The 13,420-nt window shown below is 47.4% G+C and overlaps 1 protein-coding gene across 1 annotated transcript in view; it reads right to left on the minus strand.

Moving 5' to 3' along the window:
• Positions 1-7,510: 7,510 nt before the first annotated feature.
• Positions 7,511-13,420, minus strand: part of LOC135441362 (C-type lectin domain family 2 member B-like) — a 62,365-nt gene continuing 56,455 nt past the window's right edge. The window contains exons 3-5 of the mRNA XM_064700914.1: positions 8,166-8,264; positions 7,882-8,063; positions 7,511-7,681 (exon numbers count right to left, since the gene is read on the minus strand). Of these exons, the coding sequence (XP_064556984.1) occupies positions 7,577-7,681; positions 7,882-8,063; positions 8,166-8,264 (386 nt within the window). The 3' untranslated portion in view covers positions 7,511-7,576. The remainder of the gene's footprint in view (positions 7,682-7,881; positions 8,064-8,165; positions 8,265-13,420) is intronic.

Here is a 13,420-nt window from a genome sequence, read left to right on the forward strand (position 1 = left end):
CAGTCCAAATTCCTTGAAATTTAGCAGAACCTTCTTCACACTTCCCAGCTCTTGCTGTCCATCTCTAATCCCTGTCCAATCTGCCAGTGCTCTCCCTGAACTGCTGGCAAATTAAATTACACAACATCAGTGCAGGATAACTCATTAATTGCTGAATGAAAAAGAAATAAAGAGAAATTAAGAAGCTGATTTGGACCCAGCAGGACTCCTTTGCTGGTATCTGTGTATCAAGAATTTTTATGTATTTTATTAGAAACTCATCTTGTTGAAACTGAAATTCTCATATCTAAAATAGATTTTTCATTCCACATGAAAGCAACATGCTGCATGCCTTCCAGCCACATTTTCACTGAAAAAAACCCCAAACTGCTCAGCCTGGGCCCACATCATGCCAGCAGTAGCTGTATATCAACATTCAGCAAGAATGGAATTCATTCAGAAAATGAACAATTACAAAAATACTTTCACTCCAAGAACTGATACTGCACTGAGGAAGTTATGCATTGTCGCAGTTGAGGCGGTCACGACATAAAGCAGAGACCACAAGCAGTCTCAGTTGGTAACACTTGGCAACAGTTTATTAATGAAAATGGCTGATCTTTTATACACTTTCCAGTTGTTTACCCTTCTTCTACCTTAGCTATTGGCCACAATAATTCAGTACCATGCCATTGGTGAAAAGTTACTCTGACCCCACCTAACTTTCTAAAAACGCTTCATCCAGCTGCAGAATGCTCTTATCTTCCTTCTCTCGATCTCCTTGGTCACAGCCTTGGAGAAAGCTCCTTATCAGCTTCTTCTTACTTCTTGCTCCTTCAGCTAACAGGCCTGCTGCTAGCCCCTTCCACAATCCCCCCTTTTTGTTTTTGAACTGTAAATACAGCTGCTATGGATTTTTGCAGGGCCCTTTGCAAAAACCCAAGCAGAGAGGGGACACACAAAATCACAATCACAACCATTAACAGAATTCCCACTCTTAATACAATCATTCCTGTCCTTCATCCATCTTCAAGTACTGATATATGGTCTTGGCTAGTGTCATCCGCACGTTCTGCTTCAGCTGCGGAACCATCGATCCTGTCCTTTCCTGCCCGCTCTAGGTAAGGTTTGACAGAGCAAGCAGGAACCCATCGAGGACCATTATCTGTCAAAACACAAGCATAACCCCTTCCCCAGGTTATCAGTTCCATTGGACCAGACCATATACCAGTAATCAAATCCTTGACCCATACCTTGACATTTCTATGGAAATTTGGTTGCTTAGAATTCAAAGAAGAAAAATGGCAAAAGATTGGAGATAACTGTGAGTCAGGTAGGGGACGCAAGATGTTTAACACATAAACAGCTTTATCTAATCTCACTTGAGGTGGCTCCTGTTGCATTCCCCCTTTTTGTTTTTGAACCTGACGTTTAAGAAGTCCGTGAGCTCTTTCAATAATTGCTTGGCCCGTGGGGACATGTGGAATACATGTTGAATGCTCAATGCCCCCAGCACGAAAGATTGCTTGCATTTTCTGCGAAACATATGCTGGGCCGTTATCTGGTTTTACATGACACGGAACACCTTGAATAGAAAAGGCATGATAAAAATGACAAATAGCATCTCAAGTTTTTTCTCCTGTGAATGCTGAAGCAACCATTGCGTGAGAAAAAGTATCAACTGTAACATGAACATACTTAAAGCGACCAAATTCTGGCATTTTTGTAACATCAGTTTGCCATTCTTCTAACACAGAAAGACCTCTAGGGTTGGTACCATAATGCTGAGTGACATGAGTCATATGACAGCCGGGACAAGAGGAAAGAATAGATTTTGCTTCAGCAGTAGACAATTTGAATTGCTGTTGTAAAGCTTGAGCACACTGATGAAAAAATTGATGGGATAAAATTGCCTGCTGCAATACATTGGGTACAGTTTTGATTGCAGCAGCAGCTACTAAAGATACTAACTGCCTTCAGCAAAAAATCCTGGTAATGATGTATGGCTGCAAATGTGCATGATAAAGTAAAAATGCTTTCGAGCACCAATAACTGTCCACAACTTCACTAATATGGTAAACAATGGTTTCTCTTGAATATTACACAACACTGCTTGATCTAAATGCTTAACCAAATTGCCAACATAAACTGAATCAGTAACTATGTTTACAGAACCAGGAAACAAAGTAAAAGCCAAAAGAACAGCAGAAAGTTCAACCAGTTGAGGAGATCCCTGCTGAATCACTGTCTGATATTCCCAGTGATCACCCTTTCTCCAAGTCACAGCTGCTTTTCCGGTTTTCCCGGACCCATTTGTAAAAACTGTTATACCTTCCACAGGAACAGGAGAACAAATTTGCTTGCCTTCAAAAGGGATCTCTTTAGTCAGTGTTAGAACAGGATGAGAAGGCAAATGATACAAGATTTGGCCTGTAAAACAAGATAAGGCAGACTGCAACTCGTGATTATTTTGAAAGCACCATTCAAAATACCACTGTTTTACAGGTATCACAATGGTCACAGGGTCATGTCCCAAAATCTCATGACGACGTCTGTGGCCTTTGATGATGATATCTGCAAAAAGCTCATAAAGTCCTGGAGCTGTTTTCTGAGATCTGAAAGATGAAAATATCCATTCCAGAACATGCAACTGATTTTCCCAATTATCATTCCATTGACACAGTATTCCACATGGTATTTCATGGTCTTTCAAAATAAACAATTGAACACCAACAGAGGGATCTATCCAACATCGTTGCTTGTACTTGGCCTAAATGTTGTTTTCCGGACAGTACACTGTGACTTTACGTGCCCCTGTTGTCCACAATTATAACACTTTGCTGAAGGTCTTAGCACTGCAGCAAGAGCTGCCATTTTATGTTCAACTGAACCAACTTTCGAGCAAGCAGTAACCATTTCAGACAAGGTGGGTTCCCCAGGCAAAGTGTCAATAATCTTTCTGCAGTCTGAGTTTGCATTTTCTTTAGCCAATTGTACACACAATTTCTCTCCAAAGTTTCATCATCTACCTGTTTCTCAATAGCGGCAGCAAGTTTTTCTGCAAACTGCAAAAATGGTTCTCTCGTCCCTTGTTGTATAGTGACATATTTCTGTTTTGGAGCTGCCATTTCCATTGTTTTAGTTAAGTAGTTAAGGCACTCATGCTAATTTGTTGAGCTTGTGCCAAAATCGAAGGATCCCACCTTGCCTTTAAATCTGGATTAGCAAAAGGCCCAGAGCCCAGTAGGGCATCAACACCCACAGCATGACGAGGGTCGTGTCGAGGCAACTGCATATTTGTTAAAGCCGTACGCTCAGCCACTCGCCTCCAAGTTTCATGAAGTACACCATATTGTACTGGCTGTAATAGAATTGCAGCAAGATGAGTGATAACATAAGGTTCAAGCAAATCTGCATTAATCACACATATTAATTGCATTACCTCTGAGGAATTAATACCATATTGAGCTACTTTCGATTGGAGGTCTTGCACAACCCTCCAGGCAAAGACACGATGACTGTCGTTCTGTCCTGTTCCAGGAGCTGCTTTGAAAACTGGAAAAGCCATAGGGTTATCACAAGCAACATTTGCATTGGCACTGTTCTCCTGAGGTACTCTTGGAGCACCTAACATTTCTATGATGTCCCAATTCCTTTCTTCAACTGCTTTCCTCCTAACAAATTCCCAAAACTCCTGAGGGTGTCGAGGAAGCACAGTGACTTGGCATGGAGGCAAAGTCCATGGGGCAGTAAGGCTAGAGCTCTTAGGACATGAAGGAACCAGAGCTCCTTGCCCCAACACAGGTGTTACTGCGGGCGACTCAACACTTGACTCACTGTTGCTGTCACTGTCAGGTAAAGGAGGATACAGCCTTGCAGGTTGTCCAAGCATCTCAGAGGGGAGCAGGGGGGCAGATGACTGGGTTTTTCTCTCTACTAGAGACATTTCAGCTAACTGGCGTAGCGGTGTAGTATATATAGGCACCATCGCGAGCTGCTGCGCAGGTGTGAGATAAGGAGGCTTAGGGGTCTGATAAGAAGAGGCTAGGGCAGGTTGCCCAGAAGTTTTGGCAGCTTTCCCAGAAGCCTTGGCAGCTTTCCCAGAAGCTTTGGCACCCAGCCCAGAAGCTCTGGCAGCCTTCCCGGAAGCTTTGGCAGCTTTCCCAGAAGCTCTGGCAGCGTGCCAGGTAACTCCCATGGCATCCGAACTTTCTTCACCAAGTTCCCCATCAGAGCCCCCTTCTACCTCAGAGGCCCCCTCTGCCTCAGCCCCCCCATCAGGTTCTGTTATCAGCCCCGACTCTTCGTCCGTATCTTGCTCCGTTTCTCTCTACTTTCCATTCTTTTAAAGCCTCAAAGAGCGAGTTCCAGGTTACTGCTAAATCAACAGCTGTTTTATCTCCCGCTTGAATAACTTGCCAAAGTCTGTCCCCGACTTTCTTCCATGCCTTAACACTAAATGCTGTGTCGGGATCAGTGCCAAAATTCTGTGATTCAGCCCACAGCAATATATTACGAAGCGCATAGTCTGACGTATTAATTCCCTTATTTCTTAACAAAACTTTCCATGTAGACAAAACACTTTCTTCCTCTTTAGATAAATTTTGTCCCATTATTACTAGTTGGTGGCTCACCTACTTCCAGGTGTCTTGATTGGAGGGAATCAGGTCCGGACCTCCCTCTGGCTTCCACCTGCCACTCTCAGCTGCACCACCGCCGCCTCCCCCACTATGTCCCAGTGGGTCACGGTTGCCAATTGCTAGGACCCCGTATGGGCCCCCACCGACTATGTTCTTATCACATCGGCGTCACCAAAATGTCGCAGTCGAGGCGGTCACGACATAAAGCAGAGACCACAAGCAGTCTCAGTTGGTAACACTTGGCAACAGTTTATTAATGAAAATGGCTGATCTTTTATACACTTTCCAGTTGTTTACCCTTCTTCTACCTTAGCTATTGGCCACAATAATTCAGTACCATGCCATTGGTGAAAAGTTACTCTGACTCCACCTAACTTTCTAAAAACGCTTCATCCAGCTGCAGAATGCTCTTATCTTCCTTCTCTCGATCTCCTTGGTTACGGCCTTGGAGAAAGCTCCTTATCAGCTTCTTCTTCTTCTTACTTCTTGCTCCTTTAGCTAACAGGCCCGCTGCTAACCCCTTCCACAATTTTGTCTAGTAGAAATCATTCTAATTTCTGTATTTGTAATTTGGTAAAATTATCGAGTGTGGTTTTTCGTACTTAGACCGAGTGACATCCCACCAGTTGATTGAAACCAATTACACAATGAATCACAGACTATCACCTACTGCTATTAGAAAGACCTTAGATTAGTAAAACAATTAATTAAGCACCAAGACCTACTAAGGATCTTGAAAAAAAACTCAAGGAAGCAGAGAGAACTGTCCAATATGATACAAAAAGAAATAACTGGAATTCTGCAAAGAGTAAAACAAAATGCAGATCATCACCGTTGAGATGTGGTCTTTAGGTGGTCACCAACTGCAAATAGAATCTTTAATAAATTGTGGTATCCTACTGTAGTTTTGTTAATTATCACCAAGGCCAGTACAACAGCTATTCCAATCCATGCCCCTCTACCGTAAAGATTATGTGTTATGGACAATAATCCTATTGACCAGAAAGGTATTGAAGCCTCAAAAAGGTCTAGAGACCAGAACCACATGAAGGCCTCGACCCCAAGAGGCATTATGAATTCAAGCAACATGGCTACTGACTGCTATAACTCACTAGAGAGCGAGCACAACTAACATACAATCAATAGAGCTTTTTCCCACCTTCTCGAGCGAGGCATTATGTGCCAAAAGACGTATTTGTCCTGGTTTAAAGCAAATTTGGGAGAGAATCCCCAAAGGGGCTCCGATAGGAAAGCAAACTCAATTGGCCCCTGCCCCCAGCCGGTCTGGGAGAAAATACCTCCTTGGAGAAAAGTGGAAAAAAACTGTTTATTATACAACAAAACGTAAACAATACTAAACAATAAAACCCCTTGCTGCTCCAAAAGAGATGACAAACTGAGAAAACCCCGTCCCCAGGTTGCAGTTCAGCTCACTCAGTCTCTGATCAGTCCCTCCAGTGCTGGAAACATCGCAGGCCTGATCCGGCCTGGTGGGCCACAGGTACACCTGTCGGTGCCCCCCTGGGTGTTCAGTCCAGAGCAGGTTTCAAGAGTTCCAAGGAAAAGGGAAAAAAACAGAGTCCAGGGAACTCCTGTGCCTCAGCTAGCTAACACTAACTTAAAGCAAAGGAGAGCTCGGTCCCGCTGTCTGTCCATCCACAGACAACACAGTCCAGGAGCAGGAATGTGGGGGGGTGAGAACAGCGTCTGAAAAAAAAAAACTGTGCACTTCTTCTCTCCTCCCTTAACTCTCTGGAACAAGTCTTAAAGGTGCAAAATTTATCATTCAGCATAACAGAACGAGATGATTTGGGATAAAAGGATCATATAGTCAACCTAGGACATGGAGATAAGAATTGTTTCTCATTTTCTCTCAGCTTTCTCACAGCTACCTAAGAAAATCCTGGGAGAGAATGATGTCTCTCTCTGTTCAGAGGATATGTGATTACCACACCCTATAGCTTTCATAACTTGTAGTGTAAGAGGTTCTATCTTAGACTGTACCAAAATAGAGACTGTGAAATGTTGAAATGATTTGTTAATGTGACTAACTCAGAAAATGGTGTAAAATAAATAAGTGATTCCCCACACTCAAGGACTTATCTGAAAGACAAGATCATGGAAACAGAAACCAGAGCACTGAAAAAAGAAGAATTTATCAGCCCTTGTTATCAGGGACTGAAAATACACAATATAGAACCACAAGAAAAAAAAATTGTTTAAACTACAAGACAGCATAAAGACAAGCTAAAGGATAAAAATAAATTTAAAAAATATGTACATCCAAATAAATGTGTGCATGTATATTAAAAATAAATAAATATGTATGTAGTTCTGTAATGTAACATATGCATTACAGAACTAGAGACAGAACATAGTTTAGGTCAAGTATGTGCAAATAGCCAAGCATTTCAAAGTTGGATTTTATCACTTTTATCCTTTCAAAAAGTCGATAAAAATTTTAAATACTGAGGCATGTTTCCCACATGTAATGAGGTTATTCCAGGCACTCCAGGCAGCATCGGTGGCAGGATGGATTGCAGAGACTTTTCCTTTGCAGCCCCAGCCCAGCGTTGGCACTGGGGATGAAGAGGCACTGAGGTGACCCTGAGAGGAAGTGCAAGGCACAGGGCGCAGCTGAGGAAGGACAGCGCTGTGCTGGGCTCAGAGGTGAAGCTGGCGCTGCCCAGCGTGGAGAAGGTCCTTTGTGCAGCCCCTGTTACAGGGGAGCTTGGGCTTTGCTGCAGACAAACAGCCGCTCACTGGAGCAGTACCCACTCCTCAATCTCCTGTTGTCCAGGTACACACATTGGGAATTGCCGAGGACAGGAACCCTGCAGGGAGGAGCAGAGGCAGCAGTGGCTGCCAGGGGAGCAGGAAGGAGCAGAGGCAGCGCTGGCTGCCAGGGGAAGCCCTTGTGCCCCTGTGCCCCCAGGCCCTGCCCGGCTCCCCGGCACTCACCGGGAGCTGTAGCTGCTGCCGTCCCCCCAGTGCAGGCGCTCGCCCCGTCTGCGCAGCCCGAGCCAGTAACCGAAATTCCCGCAGAGGCGGGAGAGCAAATCCTGCCCAGGAGAGAGGAGTGGGAGCTGCCCCGGCCCCTCGGGGGGACACGTGCCCGGGGCTCCCCCTGCACGCCGAGGCTCCTTCCTTGCAAGGCCCCAGCCCAGGGCCGCAGCCCCGGCCCTACGAGCACCGAGCCCGGCCCAGGAGCGCCCCCAGGCTGCCCTCAGCCAGCCCACACCGCCCGCAGCCCCTCACTCACCATGGCCTCCTCATCCTTGGCAATGGCCAGGGAGGCATTGAGCTCGGAGCACCGTTCCTGACCCTGCTCCCACGTGCTGTAATCCCGTGAGAAGTAGTAGCAGACCCCATTGTAGCCAACCCAGCCATGGGGACAGCCCAGAACACACTGCGGAGTCGCAGGTGTGACTGGAACCTGTGGTGCTGCAGGGGGAAGAGGAGAAGCTCTGAGGATTCCCCTGTGCAGGGAGCAGGGAGCCCGCTCTGCCCCGAGGGGCTGGGCCCAGGCTGCTGCCCCTCCCTTACCTGCCAGCACAGCCAAGGCCACCCCCAAAGCCAGCACCAGCACCAGGAGCAGCAGAATCAGCACTGCCGTGCCCACGGGATGGCACCTGAACCGTTCACCTGGAGCAGGAAAGAGCTGCTGGCTGCCAGAAGCAGAGCCGGCCCTGCAATCTGCTCAGCCCATGGCCAGGGAGCAGAGCAGGGAGCCCTGAGGCAGTGTGGGCCTCCCTCCGCTGGCAGCCAGAGAGCCAAGAGCCTGGCCACAGGCAGGGACACAGCTGTGGGCACAGGCAGGGACACAGCTGTGGGCACAGGCTGCAGCAGGAGAACTGCACAGCCTTGGGGGCAGCTGGGGCTCTTGCTTCCAGCCACTGACGGTGCCCAGCAGAGCACGAAGCCTCTTCCAGACATTGGGAAACAGCCACACACCTGCCAGCCCTGGCCTTGGCAGGGGACACTGTTCCCAACCTAGAGGGCACAGGGGTGGCCTTGCACTCACCCAGCAATATTCCGAGGTTCCTTTTGTGTTCATTGCCCATTGCTGCTGTGCCCTGGGGAGCCAGGGGCTCCCTCTCACTCTCACCACGGGTGCAGAATACATTCTCCACATCTGCGCTCACTGCACGCTCCCAAGCGGCATCCTCCTGCTGATGCCAAGAGGCTTCTTGGGCCCCAGGCAAGGGTGGAAGCGTGGCTGCTGGTCCTTTCTGGAGATGCTGGGGCTCCTTCTCAGCTCCAGGAATATAGCTGGATTCACTCTCCACCAGCTTGCAGTCGGCATCTCTCTGGGTTGAACAAAGAGGACCTTGCTCTCTAGACTTCAAGAATGCTGACATAGCCTTTCGGAGATCAGCCGCAGGAACAGTTTTACACCTGCGCTGACGGCACCCTGAAAGGGACACGAAGAGAGGTCGCTGCTGGTGACAGCCGTGCGGAGGTTCAGGAGGGCGGTGGCAGCTGTCGCCGCTGCCCAGAGGTGCGGCAGCAGGTGCGGAGACAAGCGCAGCCTCCGGCAGCTCTGCGGTGGCCGCAGCCGCGGCCCCTGTGGCTCTGCAGCCGCTGCAGCCCAGCTCCGGGCCGGGCCGGGCGCTGAGAGCGCCTGCGAGCTGTCGGCTGCTGCTGGCCCGGGGCAACTGCGGCTCGGAGTCCGCCTGCCGAGGGACAAGAAGCAGCAGCCCCGGACTGCTCACCGTTGTGCCCCGCATGATTCCCTGCCCGGGCACACGAGCCGAGCTCCGGCACGGCCGCTGCGGCTCCCTGCCTGGGCACACGGAGCGTCTCCTGGCACAGACAGCAGCGCCGAGAAGCCTCGGCCCCGGAGCAGCCAGGGTGCGCCCCTTTGTACCCGCACTCGGCGCCTGCAGCGCTTTGGGCTCTGAGGCACGTTCAAGTTCATGCCGCGCCAGCCGCACGGGCGGGAACGGTCCCGAGTACGGAGCTCCTAGCGAGAGCAGCCGGGATGAGCCATCGCTGCCGCGGCACCGGCTCCATGCCGGCCATCCGGGCACGGAGGAGAGCGCGGGCAGCCGCTCCCTCGGCGGCGATCCCAGCGCAGGGGGCACACGGGGGAAGCCGGCACCAGGAACTCGCCAGAACCCCCCCGGCCCTCACAGCGGTCCCCTCCTCCCGCAACGAGCCCCGAGGTGGGGCAGCACCGACGGCAGGTCCCACCTGGGCTGAAGCCGCCTGCGAGATCCCCCATCCTCCCGCCGGGCTCCGGGTGCCGCCGTCTTTTCGGTCCTGAACAAACAGATCGGGCGTGTCCCGCACTACAGCATTTTAAAGCCGATATGGGTGTGGCAGTGCTCTTTCAGCAATCAGCGCGCCGTGGGGAAGCAGCGAGGGGCGGTCCGCCTACCGCGGCGTGACATGGTCCAGGGAGGGCCCCGGAAGCAGCTTCCCCGGGGGCTGAGGTTGTTCCAGGTCCTTTGGCGTGGGTCCCTTTTTCTTAGCGCGGATTTTTCCGGACCGCCACGGCCCCTCCCCCGCCGCGGGACCTTTGCATTTCAGGCAAATAAAATGAATCCAAATAGTCAGCGACGTCCACCACCTGCTGAATTATGATATTAAAAATTTAAGATTTTAGCTGAGGGTTAGAACCAATTCAAATTGAAGTTAGATACACCGACGATAAGTTAATGAATATTAGATGCTTAAGCTAAAGCTAATTGCTATATTTGGAGCTTATTTGTAGAAGGAAGTGGCACAAATGAACTATTATAGGAATACATTGAAACCAGCAGAACAATGCCCAGCACCTGGGCTCTGTGTTAATCCATCATGAAGCAGGGGGCCTTGGATGGTGCCAGAGGGTCACAGAGACCTGACAAAGACCTTCCTGACTTCATCCCCGGAACCACTGCCCCAATTCGAGACCACCGACCCAATTCAAGAGAAGAATCGTGCACGTGTGAAGGACTAATAGCCTTATTTTAATACCCAGTGGCGATGGGAGCTGCTGGGATTGTGCAGAAGTATTATTTTGGGAAATAAATAGAAGGCAAAAATCCTTGTGCGACGCAGTCACGCATTTCAGGAACAACCCCTCCCATGCCACTCACCGGCATAATAAGCATACCACTTTCTAACTTGGACTACTGAGAGAGTCTTTGTCAGTGATTTTCAGTTTTAATGATTCAGTTGGCGAGCCAGCCAGGGTAAGACTCTGCCTGGCTGTGACACCAGCTCAGGACCTGGACCCCCTCGGGGATATTCCTGGAAGAGTGGGCTCCACTGCCTGGGCTGTTCATCCAGCAGCAGACAAGGACCCCTGACTACTAAAACTCCAGACAAAACACTAGGTTTAAAAATTTAAACACTTTAAAATAGTGACCTGTAAAGCATACATGGGTCAGGAAAGGTTGTTTGGTAAGTGGTGGAAGATGTCCCATGCACGACTTGTGCCTCTGGAGTGTGCTTGCAGCAGAAGTTGCAGTTGAAATCTGGCTACCAGCAGAAAGAGTTGTTGAACTGTTGTACCAAGCCTGGGCTTTTGTTGCTGGCAGAAGGTGATTTTGCCATTTGTTTTGCCATAGAGGGCTCAGTTTGCTAGCAATATGAGGCTATCAGTCATAAAGGCAAATCCTGATCTAAGGTTGTTATAACTAAGTTTATGTGTGTGGAAAAAATGCGCTTTCCCAGTGAATTTGTGTGTGTAGAAAGAGATAACTCCTTTCCCAGTGATTTTATGTGTGTGGAAAAAATACCTCTTTCCCAGTGAGTTCGTATGTAGAAAGAGATACCCCTTTTCCCAGTGAGATTATGTGTGTGGAAAGAAATACCCCTTTTCTGGAGAGTTTTTGTGTGTGAACTTTCTAGTTGCAGGGAACAGCATTCCCTGTGACACTTAATATTTGATTATAACCAGTCTTTCTTAACACTTTGTGTTCAAGTATTAACCAGTCCTTTGCCTGAGGGCTTGAGAAGCAAGGGTCGAACACTGTAGCATGGTGTCTTTGTGGTACTTTCCTTGTGGAGTTTGCAAACTTGCAACTTTAGATTCATCTGGTAGGGTGACATTTTGCTGGTTATCGTGTAAAAATTATAATTGTAACAAACTGGTAATTTTTGTTTTGTGTTAACTGTCTTGTTAAGCTGTACATTAAGCTTAAGCCTGAATTAAAAAGGTTATGCAACCCTTTTAGAAGGGTTTTAACTTAAACCCATGTGTGTGGGCTGTGAGAGCTGTAGTGGAGACAGCTTGTTATAAGTTGATTCCTGAGATTTGAGGTACAAGAGAGTTGTGTGGTTTTTCCCCACATTGTGATAAGTTGATTCTCGGGACTGTATGGTTGTGTTTGAAGAGATTTTAAGAATCTGTTTGCAACAAGTGCAGCATTTTATGTAAAAAAACCCTACAGTGTCGTGATTTACATACATTTAAAAATGAGTTAAAAGAATTCCAAGAATTTTCCCCTCCTCCCATTTGTTTATGGGCATTTCAGAATTTTTGCTGTCACAGGGACAGCCTTTTCATTTGTTTTAACCATGGCTAGACAGATTGAAGGGGTCCCTTTACCTCAGTAGTTTGGACTTGATCTTTAGGAGTTTGTGCAAGACAATTTAATTGTTATTATGAAAGGCAGCAAAATGACTGTGCCCCGTATCAGTAGAAACAACACTTTGATCAAGTTGATTTTGAACCAGAGATTTAAAGTTAGTGTGCTTGAAGTCACACTTAGTACTTGAAGATTAGATTGTGCAGAAAAAACTAAGAAAAGACTGTAATATTTTGTGAAACACAGTTTAGATGGAGTAAATAAAAATAAGTAACTGACTTGTCCTATAAATAAAATCGAAAATCAGAAGAGACCAAATTTGGTAGAGGTTGTTTGAAGGGCTGCCCTTGTGAACCCCAGGTTTGTTTTTGCTGTATTCATTGTGAAAAGCTGTGGTATAGACAGACAAAGGCCAAGACAGGCGCCTTGTCATTTTAAAGAAACAAAGGGGACTCAGAGAGTTAAAAGGATTTTAGTAGCAATTATTTGTGAGGAGCAAGGAAAAAGGTTATTTGAGAAAAATGGAAACTACAAAAATTAGAATTTTTAGTATAGATGGGGGTAACCTACTCAGTGTTACATAAAGCCTTAATGCCTATAACAGATGATTATGTTATGGTAAGGGGAGCAACCGGCCAATCTGAAAAAGCATATTTTTGCAAATTATCAAAATATAAACTTGGAAAACAAGTGGGCATTTATAAGTTTGTGTAGTAGTTAAATGCAAAAGATAGAGATTATTTTAGAAATAAAGGAAAATAATGGATCAGGTGTCTCCTAATGTGTGGACTTCTAATAAACCATGGAGAGCAAAGAATGCACTCCCAGTGCAAATTAAGTTTCAATAAAGGAAATTACCAGTCAGAGTTAAACAATATCCCTTAAAAAAGAAGACAGAAAAGATATTAGCGCAATGGGTAAAAATTTTTTACAGACAGAACTATTAAAAGGGTGTCAGTTTGAGTTCAATACTCCTGTTTTGCCTATTAAAAAGTCTGCTATTTCTCCCTTTTTTCCTGCAGGGATTTGACAGCTCTTGGTTTCCTCACACAGAGCTGGAAAGCAAAATGCCCGCCTGCCCCATGGCCATCCCCACCACCTTGTCCCTCTTTCTCGCCCTGTTACTTGGCACCACTTTCTCCCTCCTCCTCCTCTCCCTGCCAGCTCCAGCAAAGCCATTTCCCCCACTGGCACCAGCAGCCTCCTGTTCCTCGCTCCCATTTTGCCCACTCTGAACTCCTGGAGCCGCTGACAGTCACCCCATTTTTGGATGTGTTG

This window comes from Zonotrichia leucophrys, unplaced genomic scaffold, assembly GCF_028769735.1.
Source record: "Zonotrichia leucophrys gambelii isolate GWCS_2022_RI unplaced genomic scaffold, RI_Zleu_2.0 Scaffold_258_73039, whole genome shotgun sequence".
NCBI classification, from domain to species: Eukaryota; Metazoa; Chordata; class Aves; order Passeriformes; family Passerellidae; genus Zonotrichia; species Zonotrichia leucophrys.